This window comes from Cucumis sativus, chromosome 5 (assembly GCF_000004075.3).
Source record: "Cucumis sativus cultivar 9930 chromosome 5, Cucumber_9930_V3, whole genome shotgun sequence".
Classification (NCBI taxonomy): domain Eukaryota; kingdom Viridiplantae; phylum Streptophyta; class Magnoliopsida; order Cucurbitales; family Cucurbitaceae; genus Cucumis; species Cucumis sativus.
In genome coordinates, this window is record NC_026659.2 from 25,652,302 (window position 1) to 25,677,848 (window position 25,547).

Consider the following 25,547-nt stretch of genomic DNA (forward strand, 5'->3'; position numbering starts at 1 on the left):
TTCAAAACAAAGTTCCTTTGAGATGTTTCGATGTGACAAATATAAGGATTTAGGTTTTAAAACTTGGGATGCTTCGAAATGAAAATAGAGGGATTTAGATTTTAAAACTTCGAGATGGAAAATAAAATGGTTTAGATTTTGAAACTCGATGCAAAGTTATCCCAAAATCGGTCTAAGTTTGAGAGAAGAAATCGCGGACATTTACTTTTCGATAGAATTGGAAATCCTTCTCTTATGAAAAACATACCCATAAACCAAATATGGACTTTGTAAGCCCATACTCACAAACCAAACGGTTGCCGTCAATGGATGATAAAGAGATTCTTTATAGGGTGATTGTAATTGATGGTCGTTTGTGGAATAATAATTAATGATATAATAATATTTTTAAAAATTTGCAAACATAGCAAAACTATCGTTGATAGACTCGTATGATCTATCAATGATAGACCGATATTTACAATATAATCTATCATTGATAGACTTGTATCATTGATCGAATGTGACAAATTTTGCTATATACTTAATTATTTTGAATCTAATTACTAAATTTGCAACACAAATTATTAGGGTTTTTACCCTCGTTAAATTATTCGACTTTTTAACTTTTGAAAATTATATCTATTTCATCTCATTTTTTATATAGTTATTTTTAAATTTCCTAATTCAATATAGTTGAATTCTAAAAACAAAAACATATTTTAAAGAACTAATTTTAAAAATGTATATTTATGCTCTAAATTCTACCAAGACAATAAATAATCTAACATATAACTTTTCCAAAATATATACTTAAAGAGAAGACCAAATCTTGTTTATAAGAGCGAAAAATTGTTGCTGATAATTAAATTAATTTAGTATTTTTAAATGAAATTGTTTCGATATTATTTGTTTAATATGAATATTAATCCATAGAATTATCTATGGTTTTAATTAGTTATACGTTATTAATTTATTCTATTTATTTCTAACTTATTTTTTATACATAACTAAATATTTTAACTAATCCTTTGTTAAATTTTGCACATAGTATTTAATACCATATTTAGGTCATTCATTTTTTCAATTCAATATCAAAGGCTAAGTACACAACCTCACGTGCTACTCGTGAAATTTAAATTAAATTTAAATAACTCACCGATTAAAATAAATTATTGTCAATTTATAGTAAATACGAAGAAATAAGCTTTTCTGTTTCCATAATTTATGCAGAATGTAATGAAAATAATATAATTATAACTTTAATATTACCTCGTTTATTATTTAATAAGTCATTAAATAATTATACTTCAACTAATGATTGAATATGTAACGTAGTATTAAAAATTTTACACAAATAAAATGTGGTTGGGGATTTTTTCTTTTTCGATTTGTAAAATTTCAATTCGTTAAATTTGAGTGAGCAATCTTTGAAAAGAAAAAAACAGATTGTCATCGTCAATCAAATTCAAAAAATCCATAGCTACAAAGTTATAATTGTGTTATGAGTTATGTCCTGGGGCCATTTGAAAGAGAAGGGGAAATAAAGGACAAAAATGACAAAATCGATAGTGATTTATTATATGCATATATTTCACAAATTACATGGGTTGTTTAATAATTTATAATAATGATCAAATTATGCACATTAAGATATGGTGAACATATGATTATTGTTTTGAATTAGTGAACTATAGAGAGGACTGCTCAAACATATTTCTTCTATTTTGATTGCATAAATTAAATTATTTTTGTGATTTTCTTAACGATGTTTGCTTTGACAATAAAAAAATAATTTGAAAAATTAGGTCTTATTTGATGAATTTTCAAAACGACATTTTTTTATACATAATTTCTCTTTTTCTTTTTTAATTCCAGATGGGTCCTTTTTCTAACTTTAATTTTTTTTATAAGAAAAAACGAGTATATTTTCCTTTTTGTAAATTGCAGTTTTAACCTTTGAATAAAAAAAAGATATGCTATGTAGTGTATGGTTTTTTAATAAATAACAAATATACATAAACCATAGTAAATAAATATCCAATAAGAAATGTATATATTTTGATTTTTCAAATACTTTTTTGTTTTTTTCCAAATACAAAGTTCAATTTGATGGAAACAAAAAAACCTAAACGAAGTTCTTTCATAGGTTTTCGTTTTTTTATTTTTTGATATAATTTCTAATAAAACGAGCGATGGAATATATTATAATACTGTTTGTTTAGTCAATAAACTCAACTTTAAGTCTAACCTACGTTTTTATCCATAATTGTGTTGAACAACACCACTTTTTTGGTTTCCTTTCTATTAACTTTATGATGTATAGAGTTGATTGGACAGTTTTGTTTTTCCAATTCTTTTTCATCCATATCTTTTTGTTCTCCCTATGCCTTTCTTCTTCTCCCACATCCCATCCATGGCTGCCACTACGTACCTCCCCTTTCTTTTGAGCTTCTTAATTTATACTTGAACTTCAAATGATTTGGTTAAGGTTATGTTTAACTCTTTAACGAAGAAGGTGTTGTTGAAAATTTTTATATTTAGATGATTAAATTGTTAAATAAGATAGTTAATAGTAATTTAGGGTATGGGGATTTAATTCTAATTAAAGACAATATATATGGTTTGTTGTTGTTTTATTGAAAAACTAAAAGACCATTGTCTTTAAGATCTTGGCTATGGTCGTTATTCTTCTTCACTTTTCTCAACTTCACGTTTCCATCTTCAATTGATATTTTTCCTTTATTTTCTTTCAAGGGTTTTGTGATTCATTTTTTCTTAATATTTATCCCTAATTGCTTAGAGTTTGTTTTATCCATTTGTTGTGCTTATTTTATTTGTATAGTTTATTTTGCCTTCTCGTGGTTGTTAACACATATATGTTCGTTTTATTTATTTTTATTTTTATTATAGTTATTGTTTTTCATCTAATGTGCTTCAAAACTTCCATTTGAACAAAAACTAAAAAGTGTAGAAGCCAAAAATCAAGTAAGGTGAGATATTTAAATTTGGAGAGAAGTAAGAAAATTTGTTTTTAATTTGGATTTATTTGATTGTGTGTTGATTACGTTTTTTTTTCTTTGACATAGAAAAAGAGAAATCTACATAAATAGAATAAAATAGAAAGTATTTACATCTTATAGAGAGAAAAAAACTTTAGGCTTGAGATAAATAGTTTGTCAATTCTTCAATTTTTAAATTTTGTTTAAAAATACTATAACATAAACTACCAAAATATATTTATCAATTGTGTATCAATTTAATTGATACAAAAAATCTAAAACTTTATCATTCAAATATAAAAGCTATATCAATATTCCTTAGAGAAATTAACGAAATTCTAACAACAATAATCGAAACAGTTTCTTTTTCGAAAGTTAGGGAATAGTAAAAATTTAAAAACCAAAATAGACTAAAATAAGATTTTAACAAAAAAAAAGATTTTTTTATATATTTTTTAAAAATACTAATTTATATTTAATTTTAGCAAAACATTATGTTAAAATATTATAAACGAGAAAAATAACTAAACATTTGAATAACGGTCTAATACTATTAGATTATACATAAACGTAAGAATATGAAAATATATAGCAATGTTCATCATTATCAACTTGTAATGGTGAAAAGAAGTTGAAAGAAAAAAGTTGGGTCACCTCTAATATCTATCCATCAACATTACTACTACTATACACAAAGCTACAAACATCTAGAAAAATTTAAAGTAGCTATTATCTAATTTTTTTTAATTAATTAAAAAAGAAAAAGAGAGACAAAATTTTCTTTATATTTATGCTTCAATAAATATTTTTCTTCCTTCAAAACTTATTTAAATGTATAGAAAGCAACTAAAGTGGAAGTTTCCATATATTATATACAGATTCATTACGAACCTATTTTATTCCATATCCTAAAAGGAAATTGTTCTCTTTTTTTTTTTTTAATTTATTTTACTTTTCTACCTCATAATTTTGAATTCTATAAATATTTAACAAATTAAACACAAAATTTTTAAAACGTGCAGTACTGAAATGTATAATTATAAACCATTAAATATAGTCTTTTAAAATATAAAATAAAATCGCAAAATAAAACTTTTTGAACGGAAAAAACCTAATGAAAAATAAAAAAAATTATTCCTAATATATTTGTAAATTTAACCATTTTTTTGTTTACGAATTTTTATATTTAGAAAAACTAAGTAATAGTTTAATTTTTTTAAAAAGTGAATATTTTTATATTTGATATAATTAAATCAAATAATAGTTGGAAAAAATAAAAGAAAAGCGAACCAGATAAAAAAAGATGCAAAGAAAAAAATCCTAGAAAAATATAAAAAGAAAGACAATAAAAATGAATGACAAATCGAAAATATTTTAATCAGTAAAAATTATTAAAAATAATAAAATTTACAAAATATTTACAATCCATAGTGTTGAAATTTATTATAGATTGTAAATATATATATATTATAAAATGAAATGAAATTAAACCCAATTTTTAAAGAAAAGGAGAAGAGATGAGAAGAAAGGAGAAAAGAATGAGGAAGGCAAAACGGGGTCGTATCGTAGTACTTTACTTAATTACGTATAGTTTTATGAATTTAAATTAAAAAAAAAAAAAAAAAAGAGGGGGAGGAATTTAGGAATGGGAAAAAATATTGGGAAAAAAGGAAAAGCTTTTTACACGGTGGCCGACATGATTCTGGTAATGTGATAGGCGAGGGCCGACAGAACCCCAAGTTGATCACCTCCTTTCATTTAATTATATCTTATTAAAAGAAACTAAAGGAAGCTCCACCAATCTTACTGTGCGTACACTTCTCTTCTCTTCTCTGCCCTCCCCTTCTTCACTCTCCCTCCGATTACACTCTTCGTGGGACCTCAACTCTCCACTCACGCTGGACTGCGGACTACTGGATCACTCGCATAAAAATATTTGACGGGTTTCCAACTTTGTTGGTAGGGTCTTTTCCCTCTGTGTTGCGTATTAATATAATACTGCTTCTCCTTACTATTTCTACTTTTTTCTACCTCTTCTTTCTCTTTTCACACCAAGAAGAAGAAGAAGTCGATTTCTAGTAAAAGAATCCTAGCTCACCACTTGTTTTGCCCTAAAGATTCCGAAGATCAGTGTAGAAGTCGATTTAATAACTTTGTTTCTTCTGTAGCGTTTGATCAGTTTTTAAACCTATTTGCATGCTCCACAACTAAAAACAACTTATGATAGAATTACTTTAACATGCAACAGAGTTTGTACTTATATTGGCCTATATATAATGTGTGTAGTGTTATATCTTTTATATAATAGACCAACCCCTGGATTCAAATATTGATATTGAAGTCAATTATTCTATGAGCACATCGATAGAATACGAGATGAAATTAATTAAAGTATATTTTTGTAAATGAAAAAATATTTAAATTAATCCTATTTTCACTCTTTCAAATAAATGGTGGATTTGTTAATTATTGTTATTTCTATTTTTGGTGACTGATCAATGCACTACCCGACAATTAAATATATATATTTTTTATCAAAGAATAATAAAAATATTTAAAAAAGATATTCATTTGATTCAAATATGTTAGAAAAACTTTGATGATATATATATAATTACTTTTATTGAAGGATAATAATCTTTGTAAAAGAAATACACAAAAAATAAAATCTTCTTTTTTTATGAACGATAATAAGTAACATTTGAAAAAAAAAACATTATTAGAGGTTTTGAAAAAAACTTTTTAAAAAAATTATATTTTTTAAAATAAAATCCTTAAAAATAATATACATTTTATCAAAAATATCGAAAAACAATAAATAACAACCTTTAAAAATATATATGTATTTATAGAAGGTTTTAGAAATATATTATCGTGACCAGAATTTTAAAATATCATTGAAAATTATTCACTTTATTTTGAAGGTTATTTGACAGCTTTAAAACATATAAATATACCAATTGAAAGACATTAAAACTCTAAAAAAATGTGCATTACACTTCTAGATTGTTCTTAAATTTCCAATTCTCCATTTATGTTTGTTTGATATCGCAAATGAAATGTTGGACACTTGAGGGAAATGATAATATTTGGTTTGAAACTATCTATTGTTTAATTTATAGGTCTTGTTGATTGAAACAAGATATCATCGAATGTTAAGTAAATAGGAAATAATATTTATTTTTCTTTTCTATTCAATTAATTCTTCTTTAAAGCCCAATAAAATTTAAGAATTTCAATCTTAGTTGCTTTTGTTTAACTGTTAAATAAAATGTTGTTAGAAAGCAAACCATCTCTCAATAGGTCAACTTAATTCTAGAAATATTCACTTTGTTACTCGAGATTGGGTTAGTGTAGCTCCAGAGGTAAGATCAATTTGATGTTTCATTTTCCTTTTTCGTCTTTTCGTTACTTGTGTAAGTTTGTTCTTCATTTCCTGGTTCTTGATTTACTAAAGTTCACATGTCTTTGAGATTAGCATTGAATTGAACTGTTTTCCTTTTATAACAAAGAACAATTGGATTCTTCGTCCTATAACTTTTCTCATAATTAGCATCTGTGTACTTCTCTCTCTTTAGAGCTCAAGTTATAACTGTGAGACTTATCCCAATGTTATGTTGTGACTTCCATTAGGAATTATTACAACCTCTTATAACTTGATTACTATATCCTTGATTAAATTAAGGTCAAACGTTATTGAATCGTTTATTTATTACTAAACTGAATATATGAATAATGAATCAAGAGACGTTGTAATTACTGGCTAAGCTTATAGACTAAAAAGTTTCAAATCAAACCTTACACTTCAATCTTCCGCTTCCGTTCCAGTTGAGTATTAATGTACCTGTTAAAACAAAATTATATCATTCACTCTCTAATCTCTAATATGTGTTATTGATTCAGAACTCATAAAAGAAGAGAAAAAAAAAAAGTTAAAATCTAATGATTGTGCATATCTAAAATTTCATAGGTTTGTATTAGATCTAGGCTTATGATCAAACTTTTAATTTTTTAGAAAACTGTCTTCAATAACTTTTGTGGGATTCCTTTTTTTGCTATTTGTTTCTATTACATATATATTTACTTTGTTCCATCCTTTCTACCCAAAAATCTATATTGTAACTTGTAAGTGCTCGAAATTATTGTAATTTTTATTATGTTTTGATACTTGTCGTGTACTTTACAAGTTATAGAATTAGCATATTTACTACTGTTTTTAAAATTTTTTTAAAAAAACTTGTGAATAATAAAGATATGATATTGCAAAAAAGCTAGAAAACAGAAATGGAAATAGAAAAGTAGTGAAGAAAAAGAAAGTTGAAAATTGAATTGAAAAGGAAAAGGGTAAAAGGAATGACCTGAAAGAGAGACATAGTTGAGAGAGATGACTCCAAAAAGAAAGGGTATGGATTGAAGGAACAAAAGGGGGAGTTTAGTGTTGTGTACTTATAGAGATAAGAGAAAAGAAAGGTGGTGAATTGACCATCAATGTTTGTGGGTTTGAACTTAAATGGCAATGCTTTTTCATTGTAAAAGGAAGGGAGACTAATATACATATATATCAACTTTTATATTATACTCCTAATTTTTTAGTCACATCAAATTAGCTGTAATAGTTATTGTAATTGAATTAGTTTAACACAAGTACAGTTTGACTTATATATGTATTTGTTGATTGTGAAGAAGTTAATTAATTTGTGGTTATAATAAAGAGTCAGTAATCTAAAGAAGACTACAACTCTAATGTTAAGTAATCTTGAGAGGAGAGAGCTGTTGTGTTACTCTATATGCAAGTTATGTGACCCATGCATTTTATGTACTAATTTAGACCTCAAATGTGGCAGACTCATATGCACGTAAACTCACAAATAGCCTCGTGTGATGACAACAAATGCATACGAGTTGGTCACACTTGCACCACACATTCTTTTCTACCTAAGTAAGGGAAATAAAAGTAAATAATTAAATTGGGAATTGAAAAATATTTTATTTCATTAACGATTTTAAGATGAAATTTTAAAGAAATGAGATTTTCGAAGAATAATAAAAAATACAAATTGTGTACACTCTATGGCAAATTTGATTTTGCCGTAAAATTAAATAGTTTATCTATGTTACGATGAGAACTATAAAGATCAATATACTTATTATTGATCTTTATAATAGTTTGTCTATTTTACTATTGTTTACAATTTCGTCTACTTTTTAATACCAATAGAAAAAAATAGAACAAAAAAAAGAGAGTAGTGTTAGTTTAATTAAATAATTGGACATAAAGAATTGATGCTTATTTTTTTCATGGACAAAACCTTATCACTATGGGTAGACGAGAGTATATTGTTCTTTATATTTTTCATTGGTTAAATAATTCCTTTTTGTTCAACTATATGTAACTATATTAACATTTTACATGAATACAAGATATATAATGATAATATGTTCCCTGAAAATTTATCAACATTTTGATGTTATATATTGACAAAAGTAGTACAGTCATATTACAGTGATTCGAATATCTTAGTTATTAACACATTTATATGTCGATTGACATATGATCACTTTAACGTAAAAAAATTATTTAACAACAAAAAAACGTGTAATGTGGTATGTGTGTTATTTCTTCTAATTTAGTTGTTTTGTCAAAATGAACTTATCTCAATAGTAATTGACATGATTAGATTTTTCATCCTAAAAATGAGAGAGGTTCGATCATGTCTCCACAAATATTATACTAAAAAAACTTACTTGTAGTTGTAATTAATTTTAAAAAATTGTATTGTTTTGTCGTAAATTTGGAAAATGACATGCAATTTCTTAAATAGTAAGTATTTATCAAATTATCGACATAAAAGAAGAAAATGCACGTAAATTATGATTGAGAGTTTAATTTAACAAATAGAAACAATGTTAGTATAAATTTGAAGCGTTGAATGACAAGAAAAAAAGAAGGGAAAAAGGATGGTAAAAAGCAACTCTTGTAAACTTTTATTTATATGAACTAAACATTTGAATTAAGGCTTTAAATTTAGATGGATATTTGTGTAATTAAATAAGTCAAAACTTATCATATAACTTTTGTACCTTACATTATTATTTCAAAATGAAAATATGATTGATATTTTTACAAACCACACACTTGTAAATCAAACAAAATTAGATAATTTAAAAAAAGACAAAGTTTGACTATGGAAGATTTTAATTAATCAATCTCATCAAGCAATGATAATTGGCATTGAGGAATTAAGAACCTTGAAAAGGCCAAACCAAGATTTAACAAGAGAAGATAAGATTAGAGAATAATAATCTTTTTTTGGATGTTTTTGTGTGTGTAGAAGTAAATTAATTAAGAGTGAGTGAATAAATAGAAGTACACGTGTCTCAAAAATGACCTTCATTAGTGAAAGAGAGGGGTTTTGTTGAATTGAACAATGTTTAACACGTCTTTTAATTGTGATTAGCTGGAGATAATAAAGCCCACTAAGTTCCGATTTGTCGGTTTAAAAAGTATGTATAAAATCCATTATTAACTAAAAAGCAAGAGGACAAGTCAAACACCCACGTGGCAACTCAAACTATGCGACATGTCGTTTTCATTTGATACCCTTTAAGAGCGAGAGTGAGATGGCAAACTTTCTTATAATGCTCTCATTCAAACTCTTTTCCACTTCACCATCCCTTTTGAAAATAAAAAGGACCATTTAAAATAGCATTAAATTTAAACAATATACTTTTTATCGTATCACAATCGAGCTTTTAAGTTTAGTTTTCATTTTAATTTATAACTTTCAAAATGTTACCCATTAAATATTAATATATTACACTTTTAAATTACTTTGAACAAACTAAATATTTTTTCGATAATGTTTACTAACTAATTTTTAAACTTGAATATTTTTTAAATTAACATATTTACGTGTTATAACAAAATATTGAACTCTACTAATTTCATTTTCATCAATATTTATCGATAGAACTATATTAACGTCTATCAATTTCTATATACTCGTAGAATATGAAATTTATGTAGTAAATATTTTATCAAGATATATATTTTTTAATATTTTCTTTTTAGATATTTATAGCACCATAGCTAGAGTAATTGCCATGAATATAAAAGAAAAAAAATCAAACTATTTTCATATCTAACAAAAAAAAATAGTTATAGAGAATTTTATAGATTTTGTTACGTAACATTTTTAAAAATAGCAAAATAAATTAAAATATTTACAACCTATAGCAAAATTTTGAATTTTATCAATGATAGTCTTCTATCACTATAACATATCAATAACTATCATAGATATAATTTATTATAGGTTGTAAATATTGGATAAAATTTGCTATTTTTAAAAATTTTTCTTTTGTTGTATTGGTAAATGACTTTAATCTTTCATGTGTTTATAACTATAAAATTTAAATTAAATTTCATAATTATTTTAAGATAAACGTTGATATCAATTTAAACACTCAATTTTCATATATATATATATATATATATATCAATTTAAATGCTCAACTATATCGAAGTAAAGTATAATAAATGAGTTAAAAAAAGGATTAATTTAAAGTTGAAATAGTGGAATATAATTTGAAAGTAATGAATAGACATTAATGTGAATTATAAAGTTTGTATATAATAAGAGTTATGAATGAAATAATAATAATAAATAATAAACCCACGTGGGTTGATGTGATTGGATACAGAATACTTTTCAGTCTGTTTGAGTTGAACGAACCGAGTTGACAAGGTGATGAGGCGACGAGTCAACAACCAGTCACATGCACAACCCCTTGTTTGGTTAATTCCAAAAGAAAACACATCTCATTTTTTTCCCCTTTCTATCATCCAATAACAACATCTTTAATTCCATAATCAATCAATTCTTTTTTATATATATATAAACACTTACACTTATTTTATTTGAATCGAGAACTGGAAAAAGTTAAATTTTAAAATAAAAAGAAGGAATTGCACAAAGTTCGTCCAGAAAACATGGGAGCTATACGAATGACTTGGACTGGGCTTGGCCCAGCTCGGCCCAATTCGTATCTATCTTTTATACATAAATAGAAGAAAGGAAATAGAAAGGGCGGTCAAAAAGAGAGGTTCCGATCTCCAGGATTCGCTCTTGGGGCCATTTTTGGATCACAAGAGAAAATATATATATTATGATGTAGGAAAGTACTATGAATGTGATAATAATAACAACAACAACGATATTATTAGATATCCCATTCTCTTTTTGACCTATTTTTACATTATTCTATGCTTATCTAATTCCACGAAAATTTTGGTTTTAAAATAGAATGCCCCTTTACAACTCATTCCTAATCTTTAAATATGCATATATCTTCTTGTTATTATTGTTTATTATTATATCTATTTATATGCTTTTTTTTCTATTCATTTTAAAATTTGCCTGTCATATTTTTCATTAATTTCCTCAATTTTGAATTATTTCGGCTTTTCGCTTTAATTTTTTTCAAAGACTTCACTATACAAAAAAAAATGTTTATTTCCTTTTCTTTATTAGTATTACTTTCCAAATTATTTATTAATTTTGATTGATATTTCTTTAATCTATTACCTTTCTTTCGTATTAGGGGGTGTGAGTGGTTTTCTTTCACCTTCATCAAGTGTGTGTAAAGTATATTTGAAAATCAAAGTATACAATTGCATATATCATAGTTCTTTCTTTTCTCTTTATAAACATATTCAGAATGCAAATACACATACATAGGATACGTATTATTTGACACAATAAAACAATGTAGTGTTACATATCGCTTTGACTATAGGAAGATTCAAATATATGTTATAGTGAATATTCCAGTATTTATCGAATATATATTGTCTTCCAATCAAAACTTCTTATCAATTTTTGTTTTATTTTATGGGAGAATCGTTTATTAACGTTTAAGATCATTTTTTAGTTGTGTACATTCCGAAAAAATCATTTTACGTGTTAGCGTGAAACTTTTCCTAGAGTTGATAAGAAAGCACGACTTTTTAACTTGTAAAACTAAAAACAAGTGAAAAATACATTTTTTATCATTAGAAATTTGAAATTAGTTTATATTTAGTCTCTCTATTTAAAATTGTTACACATTTTGATTTTAAGTTTTGGTTTAGTCTCTAAGTATCAATATGCTACAAATTTGATCTATAAAAATTCGAGTTTCTTTCGATTTAGTTGTTAGATTTCAAATTTCATATTTTTTAACCTCAATATTCACTTCTAACATTGTTGTGTGACGCTTATTAATTATTTTTAAGAGTAATTTGAAGTACAACTTTACATTTAATTTTAAAAACAATGAAAACTATTGAAATTTAATTAAAGTATAATTCTTTCGATTATTTAAAATTTATTAACATTATTAACGCTAATTATAGAAGTGTCCAATGGAGGTTAAAAATATAAATATTGATTAGAGACTAAATTGAAATCAAGTTTGAACAACGATGGTAAAAATCATAACAATTTAAAACCTACTAAATAAATCAAAAGCAAACTCAAAATTTAAAATCAAATGTATAATGTTTTGAATTAAATAGAAGCAAATGAAAAACTTTCTCATGGATACGGTGTGAATAAGCTTTAACGGTCCAACAACTACGATTGATAAGAGGCCCATTTTGAAGCCCAATTATTTATTTTCTTCGAAAATATTTTTGCATTTTTTCAAAATCCTACAAATAAACCATAACAATAAAATTAAAAATGAAATAAATTCCTACTATTTAAGTAAAATTTTATTTCTTCCCTTTTGAATAGAACCTAACTTTGTCTATTGAATCTAATGAATGCAATGGATGAAGATTTCAAATACTGCCCGATTACTTTCACCTTTGTCTAATCTAACATGGTATAAATTATTTCAACAGGTTGCGATTGTTGAAGTGAAGATAACTTTATAGTGAAAGTCAATGGTTTTTTTCACTAATAGTTTATTTTAAGACGATAAAAATAATTTCTTATGATTAAAGTTTAGAGGGAAAAAACACATATATACAAAATCTTTAAAATATTTATCCTTTCAAACACAAGTACCGTTGTAAATAAATATAGAGGTAAGTTAGAGTTATAAAATAGATATATTTATATACTAAATAGCTTATTTAATCAATGAATCTAATTTTGGGAAATAAAGTTAGAGAAGGATTAACATTCATAAATAACCGTAACGCTATGCTTCTCTATAGGCTAAGGCTATACCTACCGTAAGAACTTATTTTAATAACACCGAAGCATTAATTAATTTCAATATTGGGTTAATACTTCCTTTTAGATTTAATAACCTATTTCTCTGCTTTTTATTTATCTGTTTAGAGGATATGATATATATAAAATTAAATTCATGGCTAACCATAATCCATTTAACAAATAACTTTCAATCATGAAAATAGAATTTACGAACGAGAAATTATATCAAAATTTATTTATGAAAAATGTTTGATAGTATGAAGTTCAATCTCAAAATTAATTGATTATGAAATAAGTAACTTATTTATATTAAACGAGTAAGTTTTTTAAATTTTTTTGAGGTGAGACTCACAACATCTCTATGGTATTTGATTTGTTAAATCATTTCATTTGATGTATTAGTCGATTTTTAGTTAATTAAAAACAACCCAATATTTTTTTTTTTGTTATAAACAATTTTTAGTTTTAATATTTTTAGATGAGAATCTTTTAAAATAAAAATATCAAAAGCTCTTAACAATTTTGGTTAATAATGTTACACAATATAGTGGAATTTAACATTAAACTGACCTTTCACTTTAGGTGATTAATTAATATGTAACTCCCAAACCTATTCTATCATATGCTTTAAATATATTGATTGAAGTTGACAATTACCCAAAAATTTGTCCCCAAGACTTTCTTACCCCATGACCTACTTCATCTCATTATTATTACTCTTTTAACTCCATACTATGACTGCCAAGAGCCCATAGATACCTAACTTATATAATTTGACTAAACAATTAATCAATCTGTGGGGGTAGTGTAATATTTTCTTTGCTTTTCGGAAAAAAAACAGTGTTCAACTTTGAGATATCATGTACTATGTACATGTTAGTTATTTGGAATTGGTGCAAGTTTGCAACTTATTCCATTTATTTGAATTACCATATTCATTGAATTTAATAAAATTTATTTTTAAGAAATTACTTTGAAAACAAAAATTGTATGGTAGAAAGAGTGATGCCTCTAATCATGTGTTGTAATTTAGGATCAGGGCCCTCCTAGGCGATTGCGGAATTAAATTGGTTTTTGTTAAAAGTACAATAACTTGATATTATGCTCAAATTTTGAATTGTAATAATAAAAAATAAATTGTATGATGAGTGCATTTTCATTCCCAAATTTCAATATTTAAAAATCAAAATATTTTTAGATTATGTCAAGATGCGTATTATTATAATTCATATACTATAATAACGTGGAAATATTTGTAAGGGATATAGATACAAATTAGGAGCATACACAAGTTGAATGGAATGGAGTCATCAACAATCCAAATGACAGCTTCTATCCAACTTAACCTTTTAAGTCACGTTGACAACTACAATGACTTGAACTCACCCTTTCACCTAATATTCAATCATTGAGATTATGATAATAAAATAACATTTTAGATACGAATTTGCAACCCAAAGGAAAATGATATCCTTACAGTATACTGAAATATTTAATGTGAAATAGAAATTTGGGGAACAAAGAAAGATTTGGCACTACACAAAAACGATCGGATTCAGTCCCTGCCACGATCCTTGATCTTGATGCTGATTCGTGGTCTTTCCGATCTCAATGCTTTCTTCAATTCTTCGATACCCACATTGGAACTCGTGAACACCAACCCCCGTAGCCGAATCCGGTCATCCACCACCGTATTCGGTACAATTCCCCACCAACAACCACCCCCGACCACCTCGCACTGTATCATCTCCACTGGGTCTGAACCATGGTGAATAAATAAGAAATCTCCCGCCCACGACATTCCGATCGACGCCATTTCTGCACTTTCTCCCTGTAATTTCTCAACCAATGACTTCGGCATTTCCCCAATCTCCCCCCATTCCGAAAATTCGGCTGTCACTCCATATATCTTCACACTCTTAACATCCTCCGGCGATCCCACAAGTCCCACAACTACCATTCCGCCGCCGGCGAATCCGAGTATCGATGAAAACAAATCTGGGTCGGGTTTCACTTCATACGGGCCGGTCCAGGATTTCTTCAACGGGTCAAACGAAAATATCGCCGCCGAACTTTTATGCATGATGTGTAGTTTATGATCATCAACAGCAACAGAATACCACACGGCGGTCGCGTATTCGGCGAAAATTGAAGGCAAGTCTTCGCACGTGTCCCATGTATTGGATTCCAAGTCGTAAATCTCAACGGCGGGAGGTTCGTCGACGAAGCCGCACGTGCCGGCGACGACGATGGGTCTGTTGGCAACGAGGGCAACGATTGGGTCAGTTCGCCACGTCAACGGGGGAGAGACGTGATGCCACGTGAGGTGGAGGGGGTCGATGGAGAAAGAGAATTGAGAAGGGGTAAGTGCGTAAAGTAAGGTGGAGTGAGAAGAACGGAGAGGGGCGGTGGAAGGTGTGATCGGATGGCGGCAGTTGATGTCCATCCAGACGGCGGAGCGGGGGTCATAGGCGGCGGTAGAGGCGGAAGAAAGAAAGTGGAGGAGGAGCCATGGTTTGGGGGAATTGAAATGAGAGAGAGAGGATGAAACGGCGCGTTCCCAGCCACGAGAAACGCAAGAGGAAGAAGCTAGATCAATGAGATGGACGTGGGAGAGAATTGACTCCAAAATATCGCCGTGTACGACTGCGCCGTCTTGGTCATCCGCCGTATCTTCGGTGGACATGGATGCAAGCTGTGATTGGAAAAGTTGAGGGCATCTTTAATTGGATAAATATATATAACACAATGTTTCTCTATCCATTGGCCCTCTTCTGTTTTTTTATTTTCTTTCAAGGAAAGAGCACAAAATATATGTTATAATAAAATAGATTTTCTATAAATAATTTTATTATATTTAAAATTATAAAAAAATAGTTTTCAAAGATGTGACTATTTAAAATTATTTTCTAATTTAAAATGTCGATCAAAATTAATTTTCTATTTTTGATCCAGTTACATTTTAAATCTATTTTATAATAATATTCACTCAAAACACATATTATAATAATCTACATCTCGCCCCAAATACTTATCAATTGTTGATATGGCTTCTTGTTATATATATATAAAATAAATAAATAAACAACCACTATCTAGCAAGTATTAAATCTCGATTTGAGTTCTAAAATATTGTTCGTCTCAATCATCATGTGGTTGGACCTCTTTCTTCAAAGCTAGCAATCATACAAGTGTTAGTTGTTCGACTCCGCCATCAAAAGGCATTTAGTGGCCCCAGTACAGACATATTTTCCAAATGTAAAGGTAATTGCTAACTAGTACACATCATTGTTGGATAGGTCAAAATATCTCTTCGTACTCCTTATCTAACAATGTATTATGTGTGATCCTTGGGATTCCAAAGTACCCCTTCAATACCATCCATGCATTTTTTTTTTATTTTTCATGAGTGAAACATGTGATACGAACCATCCAAGACATCAATTTATTACTTTTATCTTATTTCATAATAATATTGTGTGATTTTAGTTGTTTTCAGCGTATTAATTTTTTTCATTTTGATATTGATTAATAACATCAATTCAAGCAAAATCGGTTGGTCCATTTATTACTTATTTAAAATGGTACATGGTTAGGTTGTTTGAATATATTAGATGAAATGAATTTTAGTCATTGATCAGCTTTTCTTTACAAGTTTAGCCAAAATAATTATTTCTAAATTTTTCAATTAGTGTATTGATTTACATGCTTAAGTACATTGAAGGAGAATCGGTTGGCCCATGTTGTGAAGCGTTCGAATATTGTTGGACTAAGAAATTTGTTCTTTTAATTTGTTGCAACCCCTTTAATTTGACCTTTAAGATAATTAATGAAGGTACAAAACAATTCTTAGGAATCAATACATTTGTGGCTTTTAGAGTTGATCAAACAACACGTTGAAAGTTCACCCTATTTACCAAACTTGACGTTACTGAAACTATTATATCAATAAGTTCATATATCTTTTTATATTGTTTTCTATCAACATCCATGAGATAACTAACAAAAATTAACTAGCACGGAAATTGAGTTTTACACACATTTAACTAAGGTAAAGTTAATGAAATTAATTAAAATTTTATGATTTAATTTGATGACAACATGACAAGTAGGATTCACGAGTCAATGTTGATAATATATATACAATAATTTGTAGATGTAAAAGTACATATAAATAAATGGCAAAGTGCACTAGTGGACAAGGAAGGCAACGTGGGGCTAACATTTGCATTATAATATAGAACAGGAAGAGAATGTGCCCATAATTTTTAAACTCAAGTTTCACAATTCTATCATGAATAAATTACGACCCTACTTTATTTAATTAATATATATTATAATTTAATATTTCAAAATTAATATTAAAATATAAAAAAAGATAACGTGAGAGGGACATGTATCCCTACGTAAATTAATTGGTGTAGCTAATAATAAAGTTGTTCGAACAGTTTGAGAGTCCACTCCTTCCTAAATGCAGATGCATCCTGGTGTGAAAATTTCAATCAAGAGAACTTGGTTGGATTATACACAATGTTACCGTGTTTATGTCAAAAGATTTACCATAAATGGATGGTGAAGTGCTTGGAATGACTTTTGAAATTTATGGCTAGTGATGGAGTGTTCTAATTTGTTTATTTTATTACTTTAAAAAACTAAAATAAACATTTTTTCTCGTAATTATATCCAAAATTTATGACTCCTGATGGTGTTCTAACAAGTATTTTCATAATATAAAAATTGATTGTATCCAAACTTTATGTTTAAAATTGATAGTTCAACCACTATATAAATTTATTATCAAGGATAAGATTCTAAGTTACCTAATGGTAAAATGTGGACCGAGAGAGAAATTTTTGGGCAAATAAGAAATAACTTTAAAATGAAAAAGGGAAAAAAAGGGAAAGGAAAGGAAAGGAAAGGAAAGGAAGGGAAAGACACGGTGGTGGAGTTCTAGGGCTCACCACGAGCTTGTGTACTTCTGCCTAATATTGTTCATCCTCAAATTGATCGTCTTCTCATTTCATATTTGTAGCAGAATTATCGGATCAGGTACTATTTTCCTCGATTCTTCATTTCATGATCTATGTTTTGTGGGTTTCATCTAATGTCCTCAATTGGGGTTTTTTTTTGGGTATAGGGTTTCGAACAGACTTTGTGGGCTAGGATATTTTTTGACTGAATAATTCAACTTCTGGAGCGTATTGTCTCTGAAAATTTAAAAATGGAGGGTACGGAACAGTGGAAGGTTCAGGTAGAACAATTGAAGGTCCAGATGGAGCAATGGCTGGAACAAGGCTTGGAGTTTGTTCACCAAATACCCCCAATTCAACTCTACGTTGGGGTTGGTGTGTTGTTGTTTACCACCCTACTTCTTTTATTCAGTGAGTCTTTCTCTCTCTCTCTCTCTCTCTCTCTTTTTTGTTTTTTTGTTTCAATTTTCTTTCTTTAGCTCTGTTGTTGAATGTTGCTTTCTGTAATTGTATATGGTGAAACATTTGGGAATTTGAAGTTGACTACCCCTTGTCTCTTGGCAGCTCGCTTGTTTAAGCGCAGGAAATCGAATACCATTGTACTCAGTGGGCTCAGTGGAAGTGGGAAAACTATTCTTTTTTATCAAGTAAGCATCCGCATTTCAGGTTTCGTCCTGTATTTAACAGGAATTCAATTCTTGTTAGATATTTGATTAGTAGTTTTTTGGTTTATTCATTTACTTTGATTTGAATTGAATGGTTAAGCCTTTTTTTATATGAGTTTGTACACTAGTTGTATTTCTCACCATCTTCTCGGGAAGTAGCCTTAAGGGCACCAATGTTATCTAGGAACATTGTCCACATTTCAGTAAGAATGCCTATTCTTCAAGGTCAGTTAGGAAGTCAGTAAAACGGTGTCTGTGCATGCTTTTATGTTATATATAGGTGTTTGGTATCTTGGTTACTTCAAAGCTTAATTTAATGATTGATTCGAAGCAAACAATACTGTTATATACTTTTAAGATAAAGTCTATATATATGTATTAAGGATTTGTCCTTGACAGGGCTTGGGGGGAGACCCCTCTTGCCTTCTCGATGCATTATAATGGTTTTTATGTCTTTGCAGCTTCGCGATGGTTCCTCTCATCAGGGTACTGTTACATCCATGGAACCTAACGAGGGCACTTTTGTGCTTCATTCTGAAATAGCAAAGGTAATATATGTTTTATAGGGCTGACGTGTAGGAATTGAGAATGCTCCATTTCTGAACCACTGCAGCCTTAAAAATCAAAACTAACAATGCTATGTGGCTTCTGTTTCCAGTAGTCTAACTTTCTTTTTTGCAGTACTGGATCAAACTTAAACTAAAAGATAATGCCTTTTCTTTGTGTGATTTGGTAGAAGGACAAACTGAAGCCTGTTCATCTTGTTGATGTCCCTGGGCATTCTCGCCTTCGAGCCAAACTAGATGACTTTTTGCCTCAAGCAGCTGGTGTAGTCTTTGTGGTGGATGCTTTGGATTTTTTGCCCAACTGTCGTGCAGCTTCAGAGTAATGGATTATTCTTTTGAACTTTTTTGCTTTCTATGCGTGTGTGCATCTACTATAGTAAATAGGAGCATATAAACTATAAGTTCTGTGTCACCCAAGTTCTGCATGAATGTGTAACATTAGTTTGATTCCCCTGAGCTCACACTTCTCTCTTTGGAAATCATCCCTACATTACAACCGAAACGTTCTCACATGTGCTTTACACAATATGTTTTAGTACACAAAACAGTTAGATAAATAAATGTCTTATGTTACTAGTTTAATTTAATTTAATTTCTCTTGAAGGTATCTTTATGACATTCTGACTAATGCGAGTGTTGTGAAGAAGAAAATCCCTGTCCTGATACTATGCAACAAAACAGACAAGGTGACAGCCCACACAAAGGAGTTTATCAATAGGCAGATGGAAAAAGAGATGTATGGCACTCAACTTTCTATATTACGAGCATTCTTTTAATGATCTGTTAAGCAAACTATTCAAACTACAGTAGGTTTATTATCTGCAATGAATTTGTATTTCAATTTTTGACATCATGTTTTTTTTTACGTTTGTACAGTGACAAGTTACGTGTATCGAGAAGTGCAATCTCAGCTGCTGATATCGCAAATGACTTCACACTAGGAATACCTGGAAAAGCATTTTCGTTCACACAGTGCCATAACAAAGTTGCCGTTGCTGAAGCCTCTGGATTGACGGGTGAAGTATCTGAGGTGGAGCAATTTATAAGGGAAAATGTCAAGTTCTAGATGTACATTCGATACTACGTGTTGATTGGTGCTTTTTTGCCCCTTCGATATGAAACCCCGACATTTGTACTTTTGAGAATTTCTGAATTTCATCTCAATTTTTGTAGTTTCTTAAGACTGAAGAAGTTATATGTCCATGCCTTCTTCCCTTGTTGATAAAAGGACCAATATTTTAGTGGGAAACTGTCGGTACAATGTCATACAAAGCCAGAAACGTTGTTTTTTTTAAATAATAGAAAGTGAAATCAAGATGTTGTTGCTTTCTTTTGGTGGTTAAGACAGTTGGAGTGTTTGATAGAGATTGACCTAAAAAACTAGGTAGGTTCTGAAACTCTCGTTTTAACATCTCATTTTCTTCCTCATGCTTTCTCTAGACCATTTCTCTTTATTTCATCTTCATTCTTATATTGTACCTCTAAAGACGACCGAATGAAGTTTTTTCATCCTCTTGCAATGTGCAATGGTCGATGGCAGTGGATGGAGTCTTTTTTAGATGCCAAGCAAACTAATTGTAGAAGGCAAGGGTAGGAAAGCTAGCTGATACTGGAGAAAATAGTATAAAATGAGCCCAAACGTAATAAGAGAGAAAAAAGAGCAAATTTTTTAACTAGATTGAGAAAGTAAGGTAGAATTAGAGCGAGAAAAAGAACTTGTGACAACAAAAGGTTTGAAATATTGTTTTGGGAAATGGGGTCAAATTTTATTTTTCCAAAGTCATTAGTACAAAAAACCCAAAACATCTTTTATGTTGGTTTCGTTTGACTACAGATCTGAAATTGCAATAGCACTTGGAAGATGGGGGAGAAACGTGTTTTAGTCGAAGCTTTTAATAGTACAGTTACAATGTTTGATTAATTTATTTACAAATAGATACACAAAATATTCAACTTTTCCCTCCTCAACTTGTCACACAAGAATATTTCATATACCAATCAAAGCGACCTTGCATATCTATTCAGAACTGAGCTTCTTTGCTATGATATCAACAGGTAATGATCCTAAAGGGACTAACGGGTCAGCATTATCAAAAAGGTCTTCTTCACGACCTACATCGTCATCAGAGTTGTAGTTAGCTTCGGTGTGATCCTGACTTTTGGGGCTGTCGTCTGGGCTGCTGACATCTTCACTTGATGTGATAAATGCTGGATAAGAATGTTCAGTTGCTTGTGAAATTCTCTCGAACTCCTCAACTTTCTCTAAAAGGTCATCAGGAGCAAGACCAATCTCATCTAGCAACAATGCCTTGTTTGAATCTATGGCATGCTCCCATAGCAGCTTCATTTTTGGGCTAGTTTTGATCGTATGGTGATTGCCATGTAAGAGGTCACTATTCTCAAGAGACTCGCCTAGAAAAAGTAACAAAAAAAGTGAAAACATGCATTTAAAAATTAAAAGCAAGAACAACAGAGCATCACCCAATGAAGGAAGTGGAGCAGTTTTCATTTTCGTTTTCAGGCTAGTTTCAACTCATATATAACCAGTTTTTTGACAAAGGGAAAACAAAATTCCCTGAGAGAACATGCTTTGCGTTGTTTTAGTTCTTATAGAGTACCAGTAGTGGTGGATGATACACAATATATATGCAGTTTTTATGTTTAATTGCTATTGAATAATAGAATAGTCAAAGTAATTTGCATACTCAAGAGTGCATGTCCTTTGAGCTACTTAAGAGTGTTTAATGATATGAAAGAACTCTACTTACCAGGCGAACCCAAAGAATCATTTGAGCTAGCTCGAGAAGGAAGTGGAGCAGAACGATCATCTGAAATAATCGACTTCCAATCCTTTCCCCTCCACATCAATATCTGTTCGTTGTCAAATGATAATAACACACAAGGAACCAATTCCTGTAGATAAAATCAAGAAGTAATTTATGTCAAACAATCATCGAATTAATTCCAAAGTGCTGTTCCCAATATATGCATAGGTTTAACAAAAGTAAACTATATGGTAAGGCTCTAAGGGTATCGCTTGTGTACGGAATGCAGAAATAGCATGTTGCAATTGCAATCTTCATGTGATGGAAGTTCAAAGTGATATCACAAGCATGTGCATACAGGCAGAATAGAGCATGGGAATGCTCAACTCAGCAGAAAGGTGCACGGTTTCCTCATATGTTAAATGAATCTTCCTATAGAGCATAACCAACTCGCTTTCACAGATACTGCAGGCTATATGCGAAGGTTTAGCTCAGGATTTAACTGCTAATTTCTATGCAAACAATGTTCCAAGAATCACCTTCGATAAAGCAATGGGTCAAGAAGGAAGAGATTGAAGAATGAAAATGTATGCCAACCTTGAGTTTAGCACCCAACTTTTTATAATCGCTTTCATGCATACCAGTGCAATCGATCTTCACCAAAATGCTTCCTTCAAAAGCATGCCTTACGTCATTAACCAAGGAAATGTACACACCATTTTTTGCTGCCAAGGGAGATAATTTAAACTCAATACTTACTAAGGTGAATATAATGCTCTCTTTGTATAAATAATAAGCAATTGTTGCAGTAAATATTATCTTTTTTAAAAAAATATTCCAAATGAATAGAATATTGAGCAGTAGTAGTTTATGACTGAGTTGATACAATAATATAAACTGACAAAACCTATTACTTCATCGAATCACGTTGTCCATCATGGTCACACCCCATTCCATATCAAAATATTCTCTTTTCCATTTCGAAGTCTAGGCTTATTAGCTTCATCACATAATTTTCAAATTGGCAAAAAATTAACATTGCCAAAGATATATGAAATTGAAGAACTCATCCAAAAACACATCAACATGGCAAACTTCCAAGAAAACCCTCTCCCTCCCAAATTTTTTCCAAATATTTGTTTAACCCCTCACTCATGTCTAAAATAACCTTAATAACAGTTCTATTGTTGATATATACATATAATTAACAAAATATTTTTGTTCAATGGATTCACTCATTTGAAAGAAGGGAAGGAGAAAATAAACGTTGGTAGCAGCATAATCAAAACAAAAATTGGAGACCATGGAGAATGATATACTTATTTACCTAATTTACATATTGGCAAAAGATTTTTCCCTTTCATCCTTAGCACATTAGCTTCCTTTTTTGTTAATCCTTCTGGAGCCTCTTGAATAAGTTTTGGATACACAGGGGCTGCAGGTTTCCAGAGCATTACAGGGTATTGAGGGCGAGTACGATAATTGTAGTTTCTACCTCGGAACAGATATAATACACCACCGACTCGATGAATTATTTTTCCACCTGTTTTTTCCTGGGATAATTAGCACAATAAACTTCCATGTAAATGAACTGAGAATACTTGCTCTTTCTGAGAAATAGAAGGAGAATTGTCAGAAAGGGTTTTGGGATAGTAAATTTAAATCTTCAGAACAACATTTTGTTGGTAAAGAATAAAATAATATAATATAGACGAATCAATCTAAATAGTACAGTGATAAGAGAATGCAAAAAAGAACAAAACTTACTTCATACAAACAATTCAACGGAAATGACCACAAGAAATGAAGAATATGTGAAAAGAATACCTCGATATGATGGCAGATATTATCCATATCTACTGTGGGAACACCCTTGCAACGAACTTTACAGACACGCTGCCGCTTCCAATGTGAATGTATCAATTCCAACATGTTATGCGTAAGTCCATCCCTTCCTAACACGTCCAATTCAAACCAAAAAAGGTCACCAACTTCAGCCGATCATTGAACTGGGAATGGCAACAATGCATATATATGATCACATAACAACCATAGATAGTAAAAATCCACTATGAAAAATGAGGAAAACAGAACCCATATCTCACCAAGATTAACCTGTCGATTGTGTGACAAATGGGGTTTCACCAGCATGCGAATCTCCCAATTCTTGAGTGGCTCCCCAAGTATCTCCTCTCTGCTTTTCCCCTCCTTGGGATGCTGCCCAAGAGGGAACGGGCCAGGCAATTGGACTAGTTTAACTCCTTTAGTACCAGGAGGGGGCGGATTAAAGGAATCAAAAAGAGGGATTTTCTTCTTCGAGCTTTTCAATGGAGCTTTCCCCGTCCAAGGCCTCGGCATCGTCGGAGGTGCAAAGGGTAGAAACGCCGGTTCACGAATTGCAATGGGTTTGACTTTGGGGGTCTCGGAGTAACTGTATTGAAACTCGAATGGAGCACCGGGGAGATGATAGGAGACACCGGAATCGCCGATGACGACAGCGCGTTCGCCGTTGGATGAGATGACGCCATCTTTGACGGGCTTGTAGTACTTGGAACGGTGGTGGAAAGTCTTAAGAGCAGGATTAGGTGGTTTTGGAGGGTTGTTGGTTCGAAGGGTGCGGGATTTGGGAGGAGGGTATTTGGGAATTGGAATTGGGGTTGAAGGAGAAGAAGTGGGTGTCGGTTCGTGAGGCGGTGGAGCTGAAGGGAGTGAAGAGAATAGGGTTAAGCCTGGCAATGATGGGATTCCCGCCATTGTTACAATCCTTTCCTTCTTTTTCCCTACCCTCTCGTTGGAGAAGATAAGGCAGAGCTTACCACTAAGCTTCTAAGATATTTTCTTCGCTCGCCATTTAATCTTGGAGGGAACTACAAGAACTACCAAATACCCATGAAAGATAGGAAAAAAATGTTCATAGTATAAAGTTAATGTACAACAATTGTATAGAAATTAAGTCTTCTGGTTTGTATTTGATAGATAATAGTTTGGATAACTCAACCATTAACAGTTTTAGTTTTATTTTCTAGTGTTAATTGTTATTTGACCATCTCTAGTTTGTGTGTAATTAACTTTTAACTAGTTTCTCTCTAATTTAATGTTAAAGTGTTTCAAACCACGTATACTTTACATGATGTATGTTGAACATATTGCAATTAGATGTTTAAAATTAGTGTAGTGAATGACTAGTTAGAGATTACACAAAATCTTTTTTTAAAATAGTCAAATGAGAACGAACGTTTGTTAGTATGTGACAATAACTATTGATCAATTCAAACATTGACGTATTCAATTATAACAATATTTGATTATATATTTAAATAACTAAGGAAATAAAAGAAAACTATCGAGTATGTATTATACAGTAGTTACATAGTACATTAAATTCTCTCTAA

At 30.2% G+C, this 25,547-nt stretch overlaps 3 protein-coding genes across 3 annotated transcripts; 1 reads left to right on the top strand and 2 right to left on the bottom strand.

The window, feature by feature from the left end:
- Window positions 1-14,388: 14,388 nt before the first annotated feature.
- On the bottom strand, window positions 14,389-15,978 carry LOC101218272 (F-box/kelch-repeat protein At1g23390). Its single transcript, XM_004135210.3, has one exon. It carries the CDS (start codon window positions 15,873-15,875, stop codon window positions 14,745-14,747), a length of 1,131 nt encoding a protein of 376 aa, XP_004135258.1. The 5' UTR covers window positions 15,876-15,978; the 3' UTR covers window positions 14,389-14,744.
- Window positions 15,979-18,066: 2,088 nt separating this feature from the next.
- LOC101218034 (signal recognition particle receptor subunit beta) lies at window positions 18,067-20,720 on the top strand. The gene is made up of 7 exons (XM_004135209.3): window positions 18,067-18,238; window positions 18,327-18,570; window positions 18,724-18,806; window positions 19,286-19,372; window positions 19,561-19,709; window positions 19,995-20,126; window positions 20,267-20,720. Exons 2-7 carry the CDS (start codon window positions 18,411-18,413, stop codon window positions 20,454-20,456), a joined length of 801 nt encoding a protein of 266 aa, XP_004135257.1. The 5' UTR covers window positions 18,067-18,238; window positions 18,327-18,410; the 3' UTR covers window positions 20,457-20,720.
- A 524-nt stretch (window positions 20,721-21,244) lies between these two features.
- Window positions 21,245-25,061, bottom strand: LOC101217796 (CRS2-associated factor 2, chloroplastic). Its single transcript, XM_004135208.3, has 6 exons — window positions 24,261-25,061; window positions 23,983-24,110; window positions 23,483-23,708; window positions 22,753-22,880; window positions 22,159-22,303; window positions 21,245-21,802 (listed from the first exon to the last, which is right to left on the bottom strand). Exons 1-6 carry the CDS (start codon window positions 24,907-24,909, stop codon window positions 21,408-21,410), a joined length of 1,671 nt encoding a protein of 556 aa, XP_004135256.2. The 5' UTR covers window positions 24,910-25,061; the 3' UTR covers window positions 21,245-21,407.
- Window positions 25,062-25,547: the final 486 nt, after the last annotated feature.